Raw genomic sequence first — 25,263 nt, 5'->3', positions numbered from 1 at the left:
AGGGGAGCTGGAGGTGAAGGGCCAGAGGTCACCTCCAGGCAATGGGAACCATAAAGGGTAAATTTCTGTGAACAAAGGAGGACACAAAAGGAAGCGACTATGTATGCACTCAAAATGTTGCACAAACCCATATCATGTTGGTCCACTTTGAGCCCAAATAACTATCTATCTTTTTCTAACTACTGATCTTTTTTTAAACAAAACCTTCAAACCTGTGCCTGAATTTAGATGTTTTCCAAAACCTACACTCTTGTGATTACAGAATGTCATTGCACTAACAATATCTTATTGTCCATTGTGAAACTGTGGCAATAACAGCTGCACTTCAACTGCACAATGCCCACTAAATGGAAGGTATGATGCATAGTAATCACAGTTCTCTACACATGTTTTATATTAGCCTCAAGGAAGTTTTGCACGGTAGAAGACATGCAACTGTGAACAGATGACACACAAACCAGTAGTTAACTCTGATAGTATAGCTTTATTACACTGACAAAGTCCATTTGACAATACGTAAGAACATGTACCTTCAGGATTTGGATTTTTTACAGACATCAAACATAGAACAGACAGTGTTAAGCTCAGACAATGTGTTGGAGAATCACATGGTCAGCAGTCTTTGAGTTTTGGTGAGGTGGCTCCAGTTTGTTCAACATTCTTTACTGTTTTCACAATGACCTAGCAGTAATGATCAGAAGCTAAGTGAGCATCCACACAGACCAACAAAGATCCTTATGATCCATTCTCCTATTTACAAAATGGCAGTGGTTTGTCTTGAGAGCAACAGGTTGATTGAGTGGCTTTGTCTATTGTTGCAGCGCAGTTCACTCACCACTGGCTTCCCCATTGGCCCACATCTTAAAAAGAGGCTCATCATCAATACAAAAATAAAGTACAGCAATTTTCTTGTCATAGCAAACATTCATACCTGTCCATCAATGGCCCAATCACATCGGTGCCATTCAGAAAAAAAACAACAACAAAACAACAACAACTAAAGGCAAAATAATGATAAAAGGGGCGATGGTCACATGGTTTGCAAATGTTTATTCCATTTATGGCAAATGGAGGTTACTTCAACTACTTTGTAAATTAGATTGTTTTGCTAGTCATGTTTCCAGGTAGCCTTTGATTTCCTCCCTTCAGCACAGTATGAAAATCAGATATTGAGTCCATCAACAAATTGAAGATGATTCTATAAAAACATGACATCACTATCAAAACCAACATGCTCCAAAAGTAAATCCTAACTCTGTGAACGATTAATATTAATTATTTCAGTTGTTGGACAAAAATTAAAACATAACAAAACTTATTCTGAAGCTACTTATTTATTGTGATTCATTACACGACTCAATTTTCAAGAAGATTATAGTATAAAATGATTTTATATTGTGCTGAAATGAATGAAAGCCAAGGGTGACCAGCGGATGTAGAAAATCTAAAACTGTGTCAGTATATAGAGATAAAATTGCCACCACACAGGTTTGATCTTTCAACAAATAAAATATTTCTTCATCGTAACTGCACCTTCGCCATGAAGGTACAGTGATATACAGCTGTCATCACTGATGGTCACACGACAGCATAATCCTGCTCAGAAAACAGATGAGCCTTTTGAAGGAAAACTTTAACTCAAGACTGAAAGAACTGTGAGTTGAAAACCCTCGAAAGCACTCACATACTTCCATTTTATCTGGTACAGCATGTCAGTCAACTGTAAGTTTCACAAAACAGATGCAGGTCCATCATAGCCTCACATAGCAAGATAAATTCTTACCAGGATATGAGTCTGGTAACACTCCATTTGGATTTCATTAGGGGTGTGTTTCAACGGAATCAGAGAAACAAAATACCTCAGATGACGTGTGTGACTACATCTCTGTTACTCTTCTGTCCATCACCACATAGCCCACCCGAATTGATGGACCTGGCAGATCTTTGCTGGAGCAATATTAGTTCCCAACGGATCAACTCCAGGCCAGCTTTATAGCACAGGGCAGGGAAGTTCATCTGGCTTCCAGGCTAGATCCGACATACAGCTCATTTACCAAGAAAAAACAATCCCTAGAACTGTGAGTTTTTTTAGCATAGAGTTGTATGAGAGGCGCTTTTAACTCTTTTTACCAGAAGAATCTGAGGATCCTACTCTGGCGAGTCCCGGTCTGACAGTGAGGCATATTTTTCCAAGCACTTCAAAAGCTAATTGTCCAAAGATTATGATAGAAATAAAGCATCCAGTGATCTGCACACAGACAGCAGGTTCTTTACACATCGTGCTTTTCACACCCACCTGCTGACATCAACCCCAATCGCGCCTCAATTTACTCACCTGAGGCAACAAAATCTATCATAGCCTCTCAGGATCATATGTTGTTTATGGTTTTGCTGAGGTGTGATTTTTTTTTATACAACATGAATACATGGCCATTTGTCACACATTCACATTACAGACAGCATGAAGGTCCAAGACACATCAACATACTGAAGCACATGCCACCAAGGGAAGGGTGGAAGTCTATCCTCTCCGTGTGTGTGGGCAGCGGTCAATGAGATGCGCCCATGTGATGGCGGAGGAGGAGGCGTTCCTGTGCCTTGTAATTGTCTTGTAAAAGACAAACAAAGTCTGACCTCGCGCTCCCCAAGGTCAATGAAAAGGTTGGTGGAAGTCGATAAGGTCAGCCCTACAGTTCATGGAGGCCGCTGTTGTTTGGCGATGCTTGAGAAGGTCAAACGTCCACAATCTATGTACACTGAGAGAACAGTCCAAGCTCCGGATCAGTCTGTGTTTTTCCTCAGCATGTAGTGTCCAGTGTTTTAACCGCTATACAGTAGTTCTCAAACAGTCTTCATCACCTCACGTTTTTCTTCCTTACTCTCGTTCCGAGTCCCTTCCCCCTCCTTCTTCTTCTTCTTCTTCTTCTTTTTTCTGCTCTCAGGTGCAGCACTCACGCTCCATGTGGGAAAAGAGCGTGGACTGGGATGGCAGGGACGTGGAGGTAGAGGGCTCGGAAGAGGACGAGGAAGAGGCGGTGGAGCCGAGGAGGGAGGGGTAGGGGCTCAGCTTGTCGATGTTGACGTACGTGGTGTTGAGCAGGACGTAGTGCTCCCCGCTGAAGCTTGAGAAGATGGCGGAGATGCGCGACACCAGCTCGGAGAACGAGGGCCGCCGCTCCGGCTTTGGATGCCAGCACTCGATCATCACCGTGTAGCTAAAGGAAGAGGGGAAAGGAATCAGAACACAACATTCCTTTGTCAGAAATGAGACATCATTTGGTAGTACAACCTAGAAATTACAGAATAATTGCAATTTCATGGGTTAAGTGTATCTCAGTGGGAAATCCTCCTTTTTGTGAGTTTCTCTACTTTTGCAGAGGCAAAATTGGACTAAATTTCCACTGTCATTGGTGATGGCTTTCTTCTTTGTTAATAATAATGCTCATAAAGCATAAAAGATGAGCAAATTTCACTTTTGAGAAAATAAAATCAGAGGATTTTCTTGATAACATACTTGATTATGAGAAGACATTCAGCATTAGCAGCAGCCTTCATTCATTATTTAATCACAAACTAATTCAACAATGTTCTTGAATTTTATATGATCTAAGGTTTGCGTTCGACATCTCGTTTTGATTCCTTTTCTTTATCAAAAGAGTTTCATTCCAAAACGCTCTGTAAGGTTTTTATAGTTCATTTCATAATCTCATCATTATCATCATTCTCTGAAAAAATGTGCGAGCCATTCCTCCCTGACAGGTGTTATGTATGTGAAATAGGAAAGGTTCTACGACTGCTAATTCTGTTGACGTGTTTCGAAGATAAGGCTGACTTCCACATCAGAAATGGGAGTGGACTTATTGTTTTTTTCTGCAACCAAACCATTCAGCCCGTTAGAAACTGGATCTTTAATGGTGCCAGTGTTATTTTTCTTTCCCTGACATGGCTATTATGTTCAGGAAATGAAGAGGAATGCCCTGTTACTGCATGTTCAAGGTATGCCAGTGTCTATTGTGTCCCATATAGTCCTGTGAACGATCAGAGCTAAAGAATGTTTGCAGACATGCATCTCCTCCTGACGTCTCTGTTTAATTTACAGCTTGGGAATTTTGGGCCTCTGCCTCCCTCTCACCTGAACACTCCTACTCCCCGCTAATTTTCACAGACAAATGGCATGCAGGGCAACGTGGGGTTTTATCTGCGCTGCATGAGATCACTCTTGGCATTGCTTCACAGTACAAATGGGTCTGGGGTTTAAAGGATAACGACTATTCAGATACTGTGGTGTTGAGTGAGGGGATGTGTGGACTGTACTGACACTGATGTGATATTTTCATGTAAATAAATGTCTTTTGTTTCTTTCCACCACTTAGTGCTTTCATAAATAGAGGTTGCTCTTGTCTTAGATTAATCAAAATTAACCTTCAGTTTAGAGCTGCGAGTGAGTGCCTGACAATTTTGCTTTGCAATCTCGAAATGATCCGACGCCAACGAACGAAACTCAAACTCTGACGAAAGAAAACACAAGAAAGAGGGTAATCTCTGCACTGCTGACGCCGCTCTGAGTGATGGGTGAGCACTTAACTACAACAGCAACAAGTGCTAAGCAACAAGAAGAGCAAAATATAAAAGAAATATCACACTTGCTGGATTTCCATTTGAAACAAAAAAAAGTGACTTTTATTTGACCCACAGATGTGATGAGATGTGACGCTCGGCTAAAGATAGAGAAGAGTTTAAGTGGGTTTGAGACCCTCGCCGAGGATGATGGATGGCCTAAACTTGGAGTGCATTTTATTTATGACTTCCACTGCTTACACAGCTCTTTCACTTGGACCTTTTTCTGTTTTTTTTTTTTTTGTCTCCGTCCTTTGCTATCATCTTATCAGACTCTAGATCTATTTTCACGAGAAGCCGATTGCTTTGCTGACTGAGGTGAATGACAGGTGAATAATATGTGCGCTGAATAAATATGTGTGTGTTTGCACTCACAGGGCGTCAGGGCAGAACTCTGGCTGCAGCAGCCTCCTCCCCTGCAGGAGGAACACCGTGATGTCGAAGGAATTCACGTCAGAATATGGTGGTGCTCCACGGGTCATCAGCTCCCACAGCAACACACCAAACGACCACTGGAGAAAAAGTGATGAAATGAGCGCCATACGTCACTCTGTTTCTCTTACTAACAACACATGCCTTTTTGTAAATGAAAGTGAGATAATATCACAAGTTTCCATTACAAATGGAGTTAAGATTTGACTTACCACGTCTGACTTAGTGGTAAACTTGTGCGTCTGCAGACTCTCCAGAGCCATCCATTTGACGGGCAGCTTGACGCCGCTCTTGTTGTGGACGCTGTAATATTCTTTGTCATAAATGTCTCTAGCCAGGCCAAAGTCCGCCACCTTCACTGTGTAGCTCTCATCCAGCCTGTCAGAGCAAAAAGGTGATTACTTTCTGATGTGTTTGTGTTATGTTCTGCTTCCCTTCTTTTCATTTTATATACTTTATATTTACACCATCAGGCATAACATTATGACCACCTTCTTAATATTGTGTAGGTCTCATTTATGCCTCCAAAACAGTTGTGACTCATCAGAGAATGGACATGATCCATCTGAGGGTGTCCTGTGGTGTCTGGTAACAGGATGTTATCGGGGGCCTGTGGGTCCTATGGGTTCTATGGGTTGAGGGCTTCTGTGGATCATCCCACAGATCTTTCATCAGTTTGGGATCTAATGAATTTGGAGGTCAGGTCAACACCTTGTGCTGTTCTTCGTGTTTTTGAGTTGTTCCTAAACTGTGTCAGGCTGCATCCTGTTGGGGATGGCTTCTGCCATCAATGAGTGTCGACACCATGGGGTGGGGGTGCCTGGTCTGGTCTAGGTGGGTGCTACATGTCAAAGTATCATCCATATAAAAGCCAGATCCAAAAGTTGTATTGTCACAAGATGGTAAATGTTATTACTTCTCCTGTCGGTGGTCATAATGTTATACTTGATTGGTGTATATATATATATTACACACTCATTTAAGGTTCAGTGAATAAATGCGACTTACATGCAGTTCCTGGCAGCCAGGTCTCGGTGGACAAACTTCTTACTGGCCAGATACTCCATGCCTCTGGCCACCTGTAGCCCGAACCCCATCAGGTCCTTGACTGTTGGGTTCTGGAAGAAGCAGTTCAAATGAGCAACTCTTCATAACATCACCTCAAAGCAACGCAATATCTGAACAGGGAGCCTTGAATTTCACGTGGCCTTACATGTCCCTCATCACGGATGAAGTTGCGCAGGTCACCGTGCTTCATGTAGGGCAGGACCACCAGTGGTGACCCTTCTGGTGGAAGGCAGATACCCAGTAGAGAAAGAACATTAGGATGGCTGAAGTCCTTCATGATGATTCCCTCCTTCAAGAACTGGGACACCTCTTCCAAGTCTGTGATTCCTTGTAAAAAAAAGAAAAAGAAAAAAAAAGATTGAAATTTCATTTTAAGTAACAGACGGCTAAGGATTTGGTCTCCATGTATCAGAAATGTCTTAGACCAACAGTCACAGAACGGCTGGAATGCTGATAGCTTGAACTACAGCTGATGATAAGTAGCAGCTCTGCAGTTTTGACACCAGTGGGAAGGTCATTCCTTTGAGCTCCCTAGGGAATAAGGACAGTGATGGAAACCTACAGTGCGATGAAAACAACCTCCCTGAATACCCTCACCCAGACCTGACCCAAGCCAAAATTCCATTTGCCAATTGCATCCCTGCTTCTGGTGCCTCGCACTTTAGCCCCACTGACTCTGCTGTAATCTGGTTAGAGATAGAAGCTCTTCAGGCGGACGATTAGTCTTCAGCTGAGGTTAGACCCCAAAGACAGAAAGAGAAAACATTTCATTTCAGACCCTTGATTTGAAAGTTATGGAAGAAAATGATGTAATGTTATACTTTAAGCACCAATCATTACCGAGATAAAAAAGGTCATTGATAATTATCATTTTGGCCACTTGTTATTGTGGCACCTATAAAAGCCTGGACTCACAATAGAAACAAAATGCCAAACAATACGAAACTGCCCTGGGAGTTCACTAAAATTAATAAAAAGAGGTTCTAATCCCTGTGGACTAGACCCCAAAAGGCCAAGCTCATCCCATCACACTGTGGCTGGTGGCTCTTTCTGACTACATAGGCCCTTTCTCCATATTGTCCCAGCATCAATCTCTCTGATCCAACTGACAGGTTACACGATTAGGAGGGGACCTAATGCCGTCCTCACCATCAGACCCTCATTCATCACCATCATCTCAAGCTGAAAAGGACTCAGGGCTCTGATGAGATGAGATCCATAATGCTATTGGGACGCTGTGATATCATACAATAAGTATGCAATATAATACAAGCAGATGTGGGACTGAATGATTGTGACTGGATGTGAATATGTTTGGACCAGAAGAGAGTGTGTTGAGTCTTTGTGTGGGTTGGGAGGGGGACTGGGATCCACTCAATTTCTACACTACAAAACAGAACAAAGGAGGAGGGTGAATTAATTCCATTAATGTTGACCAGAATCCAGGTTTCAAACCATGTTCATCCTGCTCTGTGGCCGAAAAGTAGCTTATCCAGGTTTTTGAACTGCTGGACAAGAAAAGAGTGGCTGAGATGGAGAAAAATGTTGACATATGATCAGAAACCTGCATCTTGCATATGGGGTTGTCATGTCCCAGTGTAAACACCATAACCCTGAATATGATATAAACCAGGATGAAACTCTAATCTGATGTGTGAAGCATGTGAACACACTTATCGTTTTGGCACATAAAACATTAAAAAACATGAACGCATCTGTCTTGCGTTTAAATGATCGACATCTCAGAATTCTTTGAACGAGGCACTCTTTCCTCCAGCTTGTGCTAACATTGAGGCTAAAGCCACGTGGCGCCATGCAGCATGCGCTTAGCAACAATTTTAAATCTCATTTTACTATCAGTAGCAGTTCCAGCTTGTTGTCAGCTGTCTCAATCTTCCTTACTGGTGCCTCTGGAGTATTGTTTGTGTTTGTGTATATTGTGTTTGGGGATGTTAACATGGATGGGGATGACTTCTAAAATTATTTTAGAAAACATCTGTCTGGACAAAGATTGCTTAGTTTTAAGACAGTATTTTAAAGGAAACAGTGGAGTAGTAGTCTACTAGAAGGATGAAATCATCTCTTCTGTCTATCCAGACAAAAACAGTACCTGGAATTTACAATCTGAAACAGGGTTTTGGAAACAGAATTGTTTCCAAAAGAGTTTTAAGGGTCCATGAATGTGAGCAGAGTGAGTGCGTGCTGTGTAAATGAAGCAAAATCTGTGAGTTTCAACAGGAAATGTTATTAGTGTGGATGTAAGGGCTATGGCTCACGTCCTGAAAATAAAGAAGCTTTTAACTTACGGTTCAGGGATTTGACGGCACAGTGCTGCTTCTGCCCGTCTGGCTCAAGCAGTGTTCCATGGAAAACACAGCCAAAGTGGCCTGCAGGTTAGAACATAGTGCATGGCATTAGTCAGAAAACATCAGGGAGTGCAAAAACTCTTGTTTAAACCTGTCAAGAGCTTCCAAATAACACATTTTACTCTGCACAAATGATGGTGATATCTGAGATGCAACACGTTAAGCCTGACTGACTGTGAATGTGACAGAGGCCACGTTATCACTGGGAACTGGTTGTCTGCATTAGCTGTGGGCCCCATAAACCAGAGATTTAGTCACAAACCTGGCTAAAAAGCAGGACCGTAATGTCACAGTGATTCTGATTCTGATAACATCGCCTGCTTCATGACTTGATGTCCAAACAGATCCAGTAAGTAAACCACAGTATCTGAATCTTACCCCTAAATGGACACAACTGAATGCCATCATCTAAATTATCCACTTAGCTTGCCCTGAGACATTGTGGGCCATATTTAGATTTAGATCTTGGCTTATTGAAACCGTCTCCTCCAAAGAGCCTCTGTAATGATTTAGGGATCATTTCATGCCAGTTGGCTCCATGATCACAGGAATTACAGAAATCAGACAGAAAACATTTCTGTCCGCATTCCTACACAGGAAAATTAAAGCTAGGACTCACCGTGGTGATTTCACTGGTCCGAAAAAAAAAAAAAATCACTGACTGGTCTGTACATCTGACTCTGCATGTGTGTTTCACACCATAAACAGCGAATTCTGATTCTCTTGAGTTACCATTAGCATCCCAATAAATCTTCCCTCTCCATGTAACCCAGTATGAAGCTTTATTCATTAATACCCCACACATGCTAACAACCAGTGCCAACCCCGCTTGAATTATTGTGCATTTTATTGAATTATATCTCCTCTTTAAGGCGCGGGGGCTTGCCCCAGACTGGGAGGGGGGCACGAATGAAATGAGCGCGGTGTTCTCCTATCACGTCCGTGCAGATGGCTGAGAGTGTTGGATTACGGCTCCCAACAATGGGACCCTGGGAATACTAGCTGTGAACAAATCATACAACGGTGCTTTGAAAAACTCCAGCCTCCAAATCCAGGCTTTTTTCTTCGGGGGGTAATTCAGATGAGGGGGCAGAGGGCTGCTTTCTGTGAAAAGGAGGGGTTTGGGGCCTTTCTCCTCTTGATATCTAATTTGATCTGTGCGCCTGAGCCGCATGCTTACGCACCTCAATAGGAGGTGATCCTGTTTCTGCAAATCGGTTTGATAAAGCCAGCAATTAAGTTCTTTGTGGGCACTATTTTAATTTTCGAAACTTTAAGTAAATAAGGTTTTTATTATTTCCCTGTTCAGAAGGGCAGGTTACAAATACTAAGGATATGGCCACTTAACTGACTGGGCTATTTAGTCAGGATGTGTACAGGAATCTGTAGTAATAGTTTTGGCATCTGGTCAATTTTCTTTTCTTTTCTTCTCTTCAACACAGAGAAATTAACCCATTATAAATAGTAAGAAAATTTAGAATATGCTAATAATAATAATATTAATAATAATAATAATAATACAATATATGATTCACGGTATACTGTAAATGATCTGATTGTATTAATGCATCCTTTCCTTGAAGACCCTTAATTTAACATGTACCTCTCCTGCCTTCATAGTAATCTAGAAGTGGACATGCATGAATAAACAAATTCATTCATTCATCTCTATGTATAGCAGAGAAGCAGAATTGTTTCTTGGCCAGCTTTTGGCACTCCTGTTTCCTTAGAGTAAGCTCAGAAACCTTTAGCAGTAAAGACACAGGAGGTGTGACTGACCTCTGCCGATGACCTGGTTCAGGTGGAGTATCAGCTGCTCCCTGGCGATCACCACGTGCTGCACCTCCGTTAGCAGGTCTGGGTGGAGACAGGATGGGTCGATGTGGACTGGGGCCATCAGTAGAGGTGACATCAACTCGCCTTCCATCCCCAGAACCATCCCACCTGACAGTGCCGCCAGTCTGGGGGAAAGCAGCTCCCCATTGCTCCCATAGACGGGGGGAGCTGCCCGGCACGTCTCGGGTCTGTCCGTACCCTGATCTGGAAAGGGAATGGAGATGGAGGGGGTCAGAAGTCGCTGACTGTATCAGTGGGGGCCTCCAGAGGTCAAGATGTGTTACATGATCGGAGAGGGAAAGCTACAAAGGCAGAGAGCAACTTGACACTGTGATGGAGGCTGGAAAAACAAAGGTTCTGATTTCTTCTCTGATGCCGTTAGTGGCAGGAAAATTAGTGAAGAATTACCCACACTTTACCTCAAAAAGCCACAACAAAATAGTGGCTATAGCACAAAACTCAACTCTAGACGTTCAGCTACTGATCCTACACCCCGACTCTCCCCAAGGGCAAGCATTAGTTCATTAGTAAGTCTACCTTCTCATTTTAAGCCACTCACGTCACTTTTAAGCAGCAGGAAAATTGCTCTGCTCATAATACTCATGGATCATAATACAATGAGCCTCCCACACGCCCTCAGGATCCAAGCACTGAAGTACCAAAACCACAGTGAGGATAACGCCAAAGTCTTGAAGCGTAGTATGATGGTCAGCTTACTTGATGAGAGCAGACTCAAGAAGAAATTGTGTCTGAAACAAACTATTATGTAACAGCCAGACTCGCTTTAGACTGTCTTTGGCTAACAAAAATGTGCATGTGATATGAGAGAAGTTACAAACCCACATTGAATTGCCATTTATTCTGCAGTTTTATATATTGTTTTAGCTTTAATGAGCCATTAATCCATGACATTTATTTCATTATCTTGAAATATGATGGTAGGGAAATATCTATTGTGTTAATGGTGATTACACCAGCATGTGTGTTGTTTCTATTATGTTATGCAAATGAAGGCGAGTTTTGGGACAAACTGCATTACTTGTTTCTAAGCGATCAATCACTGACTGTCCAACAGACAACAACAAGTTATCAGGGGTCAGTAACACCGGGTTAAGATAATCCACGGTGGGTGTGAGGGCTTCTGATAAGCTGCTTGATTTAAAAATTTAAAAATGTCACATTTCATCAAGGCTACAGGTGTTAGTTTAAAACATGTACAGTCAGGCATGCCGGAGGGGAGGGACGGGGAGGGGGGCATGTGTATGCCAGGTGGGGCAGGGAAGGGGGCTTATCTGGTTGACGTACCCTCCAGCAGGGTTGTTCTATAGTCGACTGACTCGTGGGAGACCATTTCGTTAGTGGGGCTGACGCTCCTTGCGTTAGCCAGCCTGTCCAGATGCTGGATGTGACCCCGGCCATCATACCACACCTCAGACAGATCTGGAGACAAAGGCGGAACAAGAATAGAAAAGAACAGGTTGAGGGAGAAATAAAGAAGGAGGAGATTTGGGTACAGGTAGAATGGTGAGGAGGGGAAGGAGATAAGACAAGAAAAGACAGAAGAATTGGAGACGTGAATTACTGACAAATGCAAAGCGCTTACACCGGTGCGCCCCACACGCAAACTCACTGTAAATCCACCAGGCAAAACAAAACCCAGCAGACACACGTGCACACAGGTTAGAAAAGACACACTGAAGTTCATTTGCAAACAGACACACAGTCTAACACATACACAAGAAAATGCACACGTTAAAGTACACACAACAGAAATGGGGGCACACTGAAATAGTTCAATACAAATAAAACAAAAAGCATGATTCCCTTGTTATGTCGCATATCTCTCTCCATATATAATGGATATTCCACTCATTTGACACGTATATTTGCTAACGTCTGGCATATGCAATAAAGTTGTACATTTCATTCTTTTTTATTTTGGCTCATCGTGACTTGTGCTGCTACCTTCTGGCAGTAAATTATTTTAAAGTCCCTCCCTTTGCAACTGTGCAGGCCAAAACTTTTCATAAACTACAATTAACAAACATAAGAGCAGTTCAAATTACAAAGGCCCGTAAAACCACCCTCAATGTCTGACATTAAAGTCAAATTCTAAGGCCAGAAGTCTCTGAGTGAACCAGCCTTTATGCAAATTCTCTGCTCCTACCATCGATGTGTTTGTTCCTCCTCCACATCAGCAGTGTTCCCAGCAGCAACAGCAGCAGGCTGACGCACACACAACCCACGATCAGGCCTGTGTAGTCCTGCTCCCGCGCCAGTGTCACCTTGCCCAGATGCCTGATGGAGTCCGCTTGGCGCCACTGAAAAAGGTGAAGGAAGGACATATTGAAAATATTAATACTTGACTACCCTTCCTCCACAGATGACCACACCTTGTGTGCATTTGTTCCACACTTTATACTTTAAACATTGCTACAAAATAAAACTTTCTGTAACAACATTGAATTGGTTATTTCCCACAAGCCTGAGACCAACCGGTCATGTATTGGAAGAATGTATTGGGTGTCTGATGAAGTCAGTGCAGTGAGCAGCAGTGTTACTGCTCTGAGAGCAATCAAGTGAGAGCTGAAATTAGATCGTTGATCAACTAGTGGATTTGTTGGAGCACATGCCCGACAGAGCGTCACTAAGTAACTGCTGGGGCTGTGGGTTGGAGGCCTTTGAAGGACCTGAACTGCTGCCAGTTACTTTACCCAAAACTTCAGTAAGTCATTGTCCCAACACTGTACTAACATTGTCCTATACTTGTCTTTACGTAGATTATGAGAAACAATGACCGCCACAGTACACGTGACACGTGTACGCGATGCATTATGTCATATATGGCATAGGCACAGGCATTTAAAATCTATGGAGCTGGCATTCAGACACATGGTATGCAATGAGCAAGCACACACATACACAAACAAACACAGTCTGTTGCCACAGTCTGGAGGCAGATTACATCAGTGATATTGCTTCTGCCGTTATTAGGTTCGGTGGAAATGAGTTTTCTACTGCTGCCTGCTGCTGCAGATGAGGCCGTATGTCTGTGTGTGGGGGTGTGTGAATATGTGGTTTTGTGTGAATGAGACTGTCTGAGTACGTCTGAAGGTAGAGCATGTAAGAATTTGCGTGTGTGTTGAGGTTTGTAGAGTTGAGAGATATTGGCTGACCCTCCCCTGAGATAAAGCCTTCCTTCAGAGGGCCAGTTTCCAAGTCTGCAGCGATGATCTGGATAAAGTTTGTTCTGGAGGTAACCACGGGATATTATCTCTAAGGATGACATGATGACGCATAAATCCCATCATCTAATATTAGTCTGTATTAGTGTGAACAAACTTTTTATGCTGGGATGTTTCTGCAAAAAAAGGATGCTATATGTAATAAAAATCAATCTTGTTTACTTTTGTTTTCCCACAAGCTAAGTGGCCTTGATATGTGTCATATGGAAAAAACCACCGGGATTCTTCATAGAGTTGACTGTTCAACTTAATTTAGTAACAGAGCGAGTAGGGCCTTCGCCAGGCATGTGAGCAGGGATCCAACTGTCACGCTGACAGACCTTAAGAAGTTCTCCTTATGAAAGATCTTGCCAGAAGGATGGCCACGTCCCAGCTTCTCTCGATCAGTCAAGCTTTAATTATAGAGCAGTTAGACGTGAGCCTCTTTTAAAAACATCGTCAGACTGTTTGGGATTCATCAGATAGATTTGACGGGGCTCACGACTCAAAAACCGACACTATTTGCAATATGTCTGTTGAACCACAGACACTGCTTTTCAGCTCCACGTCATCACCATTACACTGAAGCATGGTGGTGGCAGAATCAGGCTACAGGGCTGCTACTGAGCAGCAGCAGCTAGAGGGAGGCTGCTCAGAATTAACTGAAACTGCAAAATATATGGAGGTCCTTGAAGAAAACCAGCCCCAGAGTGCAGCAACCTGACACTGGAGCAGCGGGTCATCTTTCAGCACACTAGTGAACCAGAGGATACGGCCAAGACAGTGCATAGTAGCTTCAGGACAAGACCAGTTAAATAACCTTTTTGATCCAGATGAGCAAGAGCAATCAAAGCTGTAACTGCCCAGTCAGCCTCTATTAAATACTGAATCAAGCTGTCTATTGAATGTAGATCAATGGGAGCAATGCCAGTTTTATCCTTTAAAATTAAATTTACAACATAAAAAGTTAGTAACAAAGTGTAATACCGCTTTTTACTTGAGTTTAATCGAGTTAAGGTAATGTTTATGATTGTTTCAATGTTACAGATGGCAAGAAAAAAAATGTGTTCAGCTTCTGAGTGGCTTACGTACGATTCTTATGCAACTGGTGTGTCTGTCTTTAATTTATCTGGAGCAGTGGATCAATTCGCCCCTGCCCTGACCAAGTGAGATTCATGATTCAGCATCTTGGAATGACTTGACTGGAGAATATTTGGTGCATCTGGAGTTGAACGTTCCTTAGTTTGCTCGTACCAAAAAATCATTTAAAGGGGCCTTTAAGAGAATATTGCTGCATGGGGCTCATGGTGTGTGAAAATGTGTGTGGGGGTGCTCTCTGACATCTCTGTACTGTACAATGCCTTCTAGCAATTCAAAAGCTGCTTGACTTATATTCCAGTGACAGCTGGCTGCTGAGCCCATTCACTCAACACACTGTGTAATAAAGGGTTTTCATAAGGGACTGTATTAGGACAGGAGGGTATTTCAAGTTCTTTTGTGAATGTGTTATTTTCCAAGAACGTCCCAGAGTACGTAATGAAGTGTTCAATGTGGCTACTGGCAGAGCAACCCTGTTACTGCCTACCGATACCTCCTACTGTGATGTTGTCTTTAATTTATTGTGCATAACAAGACTGCATCTGATCAAATCTAATAATTAAAACTTCTGTTGAGTGGTGTAAAGAGGATGTGCGTGTGGCCAGTCTGTATAAACAGAAGGCTGTCTCGATTAAAGTGCTGCTGTTAACCAACCCTTGCGCAGGTGGCGCCTATAGGTGTGTGACACGTATGCAGGTGTCTGAATTTGCATGTTAGTGATGTATGTTACTGCTGCCTAGAGAGCTCAGTGCACTGCAGCTCAAGAAAACACATGCAAATAGACTAAACACAAGCAAGATAAGAAAATGTCTCCGTCCGTCTGACACAACACATGCAAAGCAAATACAGAAACGCTCGGCAGGTAGCACAGACGACAACGGGAACGTCTCCAGGGAACCCATAAAAAGTGATGAAACCCATCTGGGATGAGCTTGTTATTCAAAGCTTTATGACTTTTGGAGTTGATGATGTTTGCTACTTATCAGTGGTGTTTAAAATCTGCTGACGCATTACTCCTTATAAGCCTTTTTATTTATTTATTTTTTTTTTTTAGCAATGACAACATACATACCCAACTCATTTTCAACTTTAATCGTTTTATTCAGAGCATTTTCTTTAGATTTTGGGGTCCGCTGGAAGCATTTAAATTGTTGTTTCCGTTCATTTGCAGCTAATTTTTGTATTGTTGTAACTATTTGTCAGTGTTATCAGATTCCCATTTCTGACGTTGTGATTTTTTATTTGTTTATTCGCATGTTTTTTTTTCTGGTTTTTTTTCTTTCTCTTTTTTGCTCTATGGGTAAATACGTAGGAGCAACAATCTAAAATAATAATACGAAAAAAATCAGGGCAGCTCATAAATCAGATATGAAATGTATCTTTTTTGACTAGCAGTCGTTTCTTACCTCCACAAAGTAGAGGCTGAGCGAATAAAACCTGGAGTATATGTTATTAAACCAAAGCCGAATTCAATGAAAAACACTCACACTAATCATGACAACTGAAAAGGCGCCTGCACATACTTTGTCCATCTTTCATCGCTGTGCGTGTTGTGTTTTAGCCATGCTGCTCCCCTCAGAGCCAGGTGCTGTGATATGATATGATACATTTTATTGTTGAAATTCCTTCTCTGAGCCCAGTAATACAAACAGTGGGGGAATTTTCATATAAATGCATTATAAGTGGCTTAGTGGATTTGTGCTTTATCACAGCCACTTGTCTCAGAGCAGATGTTTGACACACAGCACCAATCTAGATCTGTTTCATGATCATTCTTGGCTCAGAGGACCTGGCTTATGATATCACCATTTATTACATGTATATTTTATACCACAAGATGGGAGGGAACTAATTTGAGGTGTGTGGGTGAGGTAGGTGTATGCAAATCAGCACTAAGTGTTCTAAAAGAATCCTGGAAACCTGCTCAACAAGTCTTTATAATCATCTTCTCTTTTGGAAAAGCATTGTGTTTACATATGGTGCTGCTCCTCAACTCAAAAACATCATATGCTAACGTGCTAATGCTTTCAACAAAAACAGTTTCACACAATGCACACACACAGACAGAGTGAGGAGGATGTGTGTGTGTAGTTGGGGTGTGGATGTGTGTTTGTGATAACTTTCTATAAACAAAGGCTGTCTTAATTCGAATGTCTCTGTTGACCAACTACTGCACAGGTGACATGGAGGTGGTGCCTGGGTGCACTCGCGCATCCAGGTGTAGGGGTACAACTGTGTCTGACCTAGCACGTACGCAGTTATACAGTCTTCATGGGCAACTATCTAATTGTGATAAAAAACTATAACAATGGGGAAACAGTGCGGCTTTTGGTACAAGCCCCTGCACGTCTCTTGTTGTCTGCGTAGCGCGGGTGTTCCTCACCTCCACCTGCAGCTCTTTGGAGGTGGCGGCCTGCAGCTCGGTGGGAACGGTGCACTCCAGAGTGTTTCCTACCAGGATCAGACTCTCGCAGCTGTGGTTGGACACAGTTAGCACCTGACACTTCATCGCCTCCCTGTCCATCCGGTCACCCTGTGGTAGTAGCGGTGAGAGACAAAAGGGAGAAAAAATGGGGAAGAGAAGTGTATGGTTAGCAGTTGCAAAAGAAGTTCACGTCAACCAGAAGGTTTGTTGCTTTAATCAAAGATACTCTTCTGAACAGGAAGAGAAAAAAATGGTTCATTTCAAGATAAGCTGGCAACAAAATATGCTTTTGGAATTAACTAATGGATGCCATTTCCACCTGAATCACATACTCAGGGTCAAAAATCGACCTGCTTCACAAAAAACATCACGAAAACAGTTCTTTGCCCAACTACAGTTGACGTCAGGGTACATAAACCAAAGTACAATTCACTCGTCTGGCTTTATTCCAGGTCTGAATTTGATATTGCAGAAGAATGTGTTTTTTTTTTTTGTTTGTTTTTTTTTTGCAATTCCCTAGTCCTATCACGACAGCAGTGAAGTCCTTATCATTCACATTCAAGTTTTCTTTGTGCAACTATTTGCACAGAGTGGAGCAATATTTTAGGAACAAATTCATGAGTTATTGAATGCACACTGGTTTGGAACGCTGGGTAAAGAGGAAATGGTGAGATATAACTGAGGCAAACGAAGCTTCTTTGTTAGTTAATCATGAGACACCCCGATTGAAATCAGCGAGGATAAATTGAATTTCTTATTAATATTAGTAAGACAGAGCAACATATTCTCTGTTTGAGACCTTTAGCGGGATGACAACAAAACCCCCCTCTGAGATGTGACTGGAAGCACACACAGCTGCTCTCCACGTGAGTGTGTGTAACCGAGTTAGCGGGTGCGTACTGTTTGACGGGAAGCTGGGAGAAAACAGCAGAGCTTAATTTGCTCTTCTGTCTCCACTTATTTCCTCGCTCTCCGAGTTTGCTCTTGTCCCCTCTCGTTCCGTCTGTTTTCTCTGGTTCCGCGTCTCTCCCCCCTCTCCCCTCCCCCCTCTCTCTCTCACACACACACACGCGCACATAAACACGCTTGTTTGAGTGCAGCAGAAGGCAATAAAGAGAATGATCACATTCCGTGCGTGACAGCTTGGGATTTTCCAATTTGACACAGAGTGGAGGCTCGCACCTGTTCCTGCGCTCTCTCTCACGCACGCACGCTTTCCCTCTCACACACAGCACTCTGGCAGTCTGCAGACACAGCAAGACAATTCCACCTACTCGCTCGCAATTAGGCTGCACAGAAAGGCAACACGAGTCGCCGCAGTGCGTCTCTCCACTGTAGACGCGACAATACCGCACACAAAGGAGTTCAAGTTATAAAAAGCTGTCGCAGGAATACCAGGCACTCTAAATTAACTGTCACAATGATAATTGTATCTTCCCAGTGTCCCGTAAAGTGATCAACAGAGATAAGATCCTGGCCCCGAGCCAACGACAACAGCCTGGTTCCTTCATGTTGCCAGACTAGTGGAGAGCTGTCAGTCAGGGGATAAATATTGCTTTATTTGGCTGTTACTAGCCGCCATTTTGAGGCGAGAGTTATCAGATGGTGCTAAATGAGCCCAGCAATGCCCTTAACTGCAGGCCATTGCAAGGCAGGGTTATCAGATGGCGTTAAATCTGGCCTGTTTCGGTGGGATGCCTGGTCCATCCCCCTGAGTAAAAACTGGGGGGGTTGTCTGGGCTGAAAGGAGGAATGAGGGGGGGTAGATGTTGGGTTGGTGGTGGATTTAGCACTGGGGCCAAGGTCAAGTCTGGGAAAAGAGTGAAAGAAGGAGAAGAGAAGAAAAAAAAATATGCCAGCATCCCCTGTGAGAAGTTCAGCACAGCTGCCACAAACCGTCCAGCTTCAGTCAACAAAAAAAGCAGAGGAAAGAAAAGAGGAGAAATGCGTATTTCATTGTGTTCCTCAGACTGGCTCTGGGGACTGTGGTGGCTTGTTTGAAAAGCAGCATTAATATGTCAAGGGCTTTGACTTCAGCAGCAAGAACAATGCAAGTCAACAGAGAGCCTACACACGGAGAGGTATGGCAGTGGAAGAGGGATGGGGAGGTTGGGGCCGAGGTGTAAACGATGGGAAACAGAGTCCACGTCCTGTTTTTCTTTCAGTATTGTTTCCTTCCCATCTTGACGCGGACCATGAATGACTCTATGTGTGAATGTGAGTGAGTATTAGGAGGTGAGGTGTAGACCGTGAACTTCATTAGGTAACTTAAAAAGTACAATCAGCAGAGTTTAACACCACGCTAGCTCTTTGCAGACATGTTTCTGCCTTTTTTATGCGTTTGCTGTTCTCTAAGCACTTCTTAAGACTTTGATACAAAATACAAAAATCTTACTTGACAACTGTAAACTGGACAGTTTCTGCAGTTATCTTGAATTTTGCACCTGTTTCTGCAGGTGTTAGTCCTGTAGCATGGCATTTAATGAAGGGCTGTAGTCTTTACCTAAAAGGTACTGTTGTACACTTGACCTCTGTTATATTGGGAGGCTGAGGGAGACCAGATATCTTTTAAATGTTAAACTGAGCAAAGTTAGAAGATTTAGAGTTTAGAGTTAGAAGACTCTCACCTTGAGCTCCACAATGCTCTTATTGTCCTTGGAGGTAAGCTTAGGGTCCTGGAAGTGAGGGTCCTCCACGTAGATGAGGTCCCACGGTTCTGTTAAGTAGCCGTCCAGGCCAAATGCCACCTTGGTGACCACCGGCGGCTGCAGGGGCAGTTTGGCCAGAGAGGGTGTGGTGCACTGGATGGAGGTCCTGTTTTCACCATACACACAGCTCTGGAGAAGAGATGTCAGGTAAGGTGTAAAACAAACTGCCATGAGTTAGAACTGCTTTAAATACACTTAAGACGGTATTTTACTGGATATGTATGTTTGACTGTGCTGAGCAGACCATGCTGAGCTGCTTTCACACATGCTCCTCATAACTGTGACAATGTTCAAGAACAGTGTCATCATCAAAATACAGGGTGTTTGTGAGCCTTCTTTAAAAAATGAATAAGCGAATTCTGAGTATTTCTATAGTAATAGGTCATCTACAAATGAATGTTATTGCGCTTATGTATCAGTGAGGCATCGTTTCTTTCCTGTTTACAGCTATAAAAAGAATGCCTCTAACAATGTCTCTCTGTGCGTACAAATTCTACTCCTGTAGGAATATGTGCTGCACTTGGGGCACAGTCCATATGGTCATTGCACTAGAGCTTTCTAAAGGTTTCAAAACATGTAATTTCATTTTTTTATTTATTTTTTTAAGGAAAACACATTCACAATGCTGCAATTGTGACTCAAACCCAAACCCTTCATTGATAGAATAAGACCGTCAAACCTAATGCAAAAAATAATACCCTAAAGAAACAAGAAATCAGGGCTCAAGTTTGACTTTTCTTTGAAAGTATAAGCATACAAGGACACATAATCTCATGAAGGGATATACCACATCAACACCTCAGATTATATTGGTCCTAAAGACAACTGACAGCTTCACTCAGTCCAAGTCAACTACAAGGCAGTAATCCTCAGTCTGGCTCCTTCTTTTACACTCTAAACATTATATGGGACAGCGCCTGTCTGCAGCCACTGCTGTGTTTACACCTGTGGCCTAAGGGCACAACAGTTTTATCCCAGGCTGGATTCAGCAAAGACAGGCCTCCCAGCTTTTGTGCTCAATAACACCCCCGGGTGAGACACAGACAGCTTGGAGAAATGGAAAACAGACTTTTTTTTATTGAAATGTGGCAGAGTTCCACATCATTTAAATTGAATATAGGTATTTAGGAACAGAAACGCTGAGGTTGACGTCTCCTGTGGTTACGAGACAAAGAGCTAAACCTTATGTGGCTGGATGTATGAATGGCCTTGTGAAAGCCAAGCTTCATGTCTGTGTTTGCACACTTGCTTGTGTGTGACATTTTGGCATGTTCAGTTATTAGGGGAACTTCAACGAGAGCTTCAGGCTTACATGAGGGATATCCAACGTGAAAAAAGTACGACAGAGGTCAGCAAACATGCTAGTGTGCTTAACAGCCACATGTCAGTTGGATTCAAAGCGTTGCTGAACAGTGTCAGTGTAATTTGGATCTGGGGCAATGATACCAGAATTCACCAGACGCAGACTGATATGAAAAATACAGTATATGGGTATACTAATCTATAAGCTGCTGACTTCTCATGAACATGACTTCTCAAGCAACGGTTATGTGAGCAGCTAATAAAATGTTTGTAAAATTCTGCCTGTCAACATTTTATTCTTGGTCCACCGCACCTCACCTCTCACAGTCATTTCGCTTCTAAATGTTTGTTGTTAAGAAGAGACAACAAGGACGTTGTGAAAACTGTGGCTTCTTAATTATGCAATGCATATATCAATACAAGCAAGCCGTTAAAAACTGTGATGGCAGCGTATTCTCGTAAGCAGGTGCACTCAGAACAAACTCTGTTTGTCTGCATGCTGAAAGATCAATGTTTGCTCAGTGGTCACAGCCAATGATGAGCCAATGAATGAGCCTGTGTTTATCTTCTGGGTTACAAAGGTGGATGCATGGCTGAGTAGTAGTCCTCAGCGGGCAAGAGGTGAAAACAAGGTGCTTAGATCAATGTGACCTTTGAACAACTAACGACATAATATTCACACTATTGTTTGGTAAGTGGACGCTTACATTGTTGTTGTGGTCATACAATGGAGTCATTTACAAAGCTTTGGTAGGTTTCATCCTACTGGACATATTGGGTACAGCAGAGTCCCAAGCCATGTGCAAGCTTTACTGCCCAACCAGTGTACCCAGACAATGCTTTACTGCCAGTGACAAGACCATAACTTTGAATACTGTTTCGGCTCCGCAATCACCCTCTTCTTTAGCTATGTTATGAAAACAGAAACTAGTGTGCTCATGTACTCTTCACAGAATATTGCGATTGTGTGGTTAGAGCTATTTAACAAAGAGTGTCAATGCTGTCAGATTATGAGATAAATACTTTGTGAATATGTTTCCAGTTTCAGAACAGCATTTTAGCTAATGTCTTCCGGGGTGAAAAAAAAAAAAAGTGAATATGATCGACAAATAGCAAGTAAATCCAGTATTTACAATTTCTTAAGTGTGAAGACGAAGCAGCCACCTCCACTAAACACTAAATAACTGCAGTTTCTCTAATGGCCACTTGAGGCTTGCTCTAAAACTGAGTCAATCACCATAAACCTCCATGTGAACGGCCTTTACAGCAACAGTAAGTCCACTCTACACTTTTGAAAACCTATGGGTGACACCACAAAGGGATTGTCCCTGTGCCTGCTATGACTTTAGACTGGGATTTTCAAAGGTCTTGTAGAGGTTTAAATAGGAACATCTGTGGGTGCTACCCACTGGAAACTAGTCTGTTAATGACTAGATTCTTGCCTGTAGGTAGAGGAGACTGTTTTAATCTGTTTCTTTCTTCCCTGTGGCTTGTTTTAGCCCACGGTTTGGATATATTATGACTTGGATGTCTGAGGACCTTCGGAAACATGTTTTAATGTTCTGAATGCCATGACCCCATGTCTGTGTATGAACTGTGTACTTATGTGAAATGGAAATATACTCCTCTTCACTTTGGGTTCAGCACCAAATGCACCTCAATGACATTTTCATTAGATGTTCCCTTTTGTGAAATAAAACACACTAGGAGCTCTGAACACATTATGACTTGAGAACAAAGAAGCAAAGCAGACCCTTGGGGTAGACCAGTTAGAAATCAATGTGTTACGGAATCTGTAAAGCTTGTTATACACTTATAACAAACAGGCTGAAATCTGACTTCCAACACTCAGCCTGATATCTGACTCCCCAGAGAGCTGCTTTGACTGCAGTAGCAGCAGCTCTGTTAAAACTTCCTCGTACACTTGCCAATGTGACTCCCCAGTGAGCCATAGCAGCCCAGATGGACACATACACTCTTGACGTTACATGCGTCTGCAAATACACAAACCCACTCACAACACACGTACATGCTTATAAACTGTGTGTGTTCGTGTGTGCGAGGGTAGCACTGGGTCAACTAACAAAAGCAATCCAATTAACCTTCCTTCTCCACATCCCAATCAGGAGCGAGTGGAATGGGACTATAGGGCGGTAGGGCCCCCCTCCCCTCAAATCTGCCTCCCATGGGTGTAGCAAAAAAGAAAAATATCCTGTGAATTAGTGGAAACCTCAGTCATTTTCATTGTTCAGTCGATGTCTCCTCTTATTTAAGGAGAGGAGGTGAAGGGCTATAGGTTGGGAGCAGCTGTAAATACAATCGCTGGTTCACTGTGGGGTGATGAGAGAACCAGCGATCTCGAAACCTCCGCCGTCCCAGAAGGATCATTACTGTAACTGCCTGCGAAAAAGCCAAGTCATAACGTAGCTCCCACGTACAAAAGTACTTGTCAAATCTAGAGTGATTTATACAGCGCGGCTTTATGCCATTTCCTACCATGCTGTGTTGTGTGGTCATTTCTTTCAGATGTAAAATCTCCAGTTCTGCTGTGTCAGTTCTGGTAAATATTTTATATGTATATCATTATTTCTCCATTTAAATCAGATATTTGATGCTTTTTGAAGTTATTATTTACATCAGAATGAATGATGTAGAAGAAGACGTTTTTTCTAAACCCAACCTTTCAGAACGACATCCACCTAAGACTTGCTGGTATGCGCCTGGAACAAAACTATGGGATCAGTTCATCTATGATGTCTGACGACCCACACCAGCTGATTGCTTCCTGTTTTATTCTGAATACTGTTGTATCTATGACATGTTCTTCTGCCCTTTATATCACATCTACCAGTCCTCACCTTTGCATATATTACATTACCCGGTGGTGAGAGTCACTCTGTACCTCTGTACTTTTCCATTCGAGCATTTCAGCCATTGCAAATCTTTGTGCATGATTCTTGCTTAATCCTGGCAATTGAGCATTGTCTGATCCCTAATGAGTTTCCCTTTTGGTTATTTTCTGGACTGGTTTCTTGATCTTACCCTTTTGCTGACTTTTGTTTTTTTCTCGTTTGCCTTATACACAGCCCTGCTGTGTAAGGACATGCATTTACGGTATTAAACTCCTGACCTTCCCTACTGTTTTATCTCTGAGTCATTCTCTGGCATGTGGCATTCAGGAACTTGTTTCATGTCCACCACCACATCTTTTCTTAACAGCTCTAAGTCAGTTTTGTGGGTGTAACTGTAAATCATTGATAGTTTATTCAATTCAGCCCTATTCCCTAAATATAAATGTGTGAACTGCATTCTAAACATAAAAACTGCCGGTTTGATGTGTTCAGATACGCTAGTTTCTCCACAAAGACTTTTTCTTTCATTAATAAATGTACTGTAGGGACGTACAGCCCACTAACCTACAAGCACAGTTTTGCTTTTCATCAATGAACGGCTCCACTGGAAGCACTTGGGGGCTTTGAATCACCTTGACGTCTGTCGGAAGTGAAAGCTTTCTGCATTTGCTTTCACTCCCTCCCTGCTCTCAGACACCCCCAGCTGTGGTGGGGCATGGGAAAAGAAAGAAGCTGCAAGAAGTATTCAGGTGTCAGCTGGAAGGATTTAGTCCTCTGGGATGAGATAGGAAGAGGAGCCTGACAAGAAACAAGCCAATTTGTGAACTGAGGCGACAGGTGTCTGGCTGTGGTGAGGCCTCCAGTTAAACCAAAGTATCTGTATATGTGCGGTCCAGCAAAGCAGCACTGGCATCATAAACTCCCCTCCCCGAGCTTTGTGTTAGGAAACAACTTCTCTCCAGCAAAGTGAAAACTCAGAGATCACCATTCTTGTTTTTTTGCTGTTTTTCGGTGCATGTGTAGCCTCCCTCGACTGCGTGACCGTGCCAGCTTTTCACGACGGATCATAAAAAAATGTCTTTGATGTTTGTGGGAAAACTGAGATAGGCTGAGACCCGACTTTACTAAGATCTGAGGGGCAGATATCAAGTCAACACTGCCTGTGTTTTTATGCTCTGGTTCCAGCTGAGATCGCTGAACCTCTGCTGTTTTTTTTTTTTTTTTAGTTCTTGGCTTTTCTCGCTTTGCAACCTGCTCTGGTGTGGAGGTCTCACAGCTTCTGGTCCGAACGACAGCTTCTTGGAGACTGAGCTGGTCACATGGCTGTCATTTCAG

The 25,263-nt window shown here is 42.7% G+C and overlaps 1 protein-coding gene across 2 annotated transcripts in view; it reads right to left on the bottom strand.

Annotated features, from left to right (window-relative positions):
- Nucleotides 1-464: 464 nt before the first annotated feature.
- Nucleotides 465-25,263, bottom strand: part of met (MET proto-oncogene, receptor tyrosine kinase) — a 60,202-nt gene continuing 35,403 nt past the window's right edge. For both annotated transcript variants that reach the window (XM_047596475.1, XM_047596476.1), the window contains exons 11-21: nt 19,694-19,903; nt 17,025-17,174; nt 12,487-12,640; nt 11,625-11,759; nt 10,263-10,523; nt 8,424-8,504; nt 6,263-6,444; nt 6,058-6,167; nt 5,262-5,427; nt 4,993-5,129; nt 465-3,215 (exon numbers count right to left, since the gene is read on the bottom strand). In XM_047596475.1, coding sequence (XP_047452431.1) covers nt 2,939-3,215; nt 4,993-5,129; nt 5,262-5,427; nt 6,058-6,167; nt 6,263-6,444; nt 8,424-8,504; nt 10,263-10,523; nt 11,625-11,759; nt 12,487-12,640; nt 17,025-17,174; nt 19,694-19,903 — 1,863 coding nt within the window. In that variant the 3' untranslated portion in view covers nt 465-2,938. The remainder of the gene's footprint in view (nt 3,216-4,992; nt 5,130-5,261; nt 5,428-6,057; nt 6,168-6,262; nt 6,445-8,423; nt 8,505-10,262; nt 10,524-11,624; nt 11,760-12,486; nt 12,641-17,024; nt 17,175-19,693; nt 19,904-25,263) is intronic.

Source organism: Mugil cephalus, chromosome 10 (assembly GCF_022458985.1).
Source record: "Mugil cephalus isolate CIBA_MC_2020 chromosome 10, CIBA_Mcephalus_1.1, whole genome shotgun sequence".
NCBI lineage: Eukaryota > Metazoa > Chordata > Actinopteri > Mugiliformes > Mugilidae > Mugil > Mugil cephalus.
The sequence above is the reverse complement of the archived record's forward strand: the minus strand, read 5'-3'. Positions and strand labels throughout refer to the sequence as shown.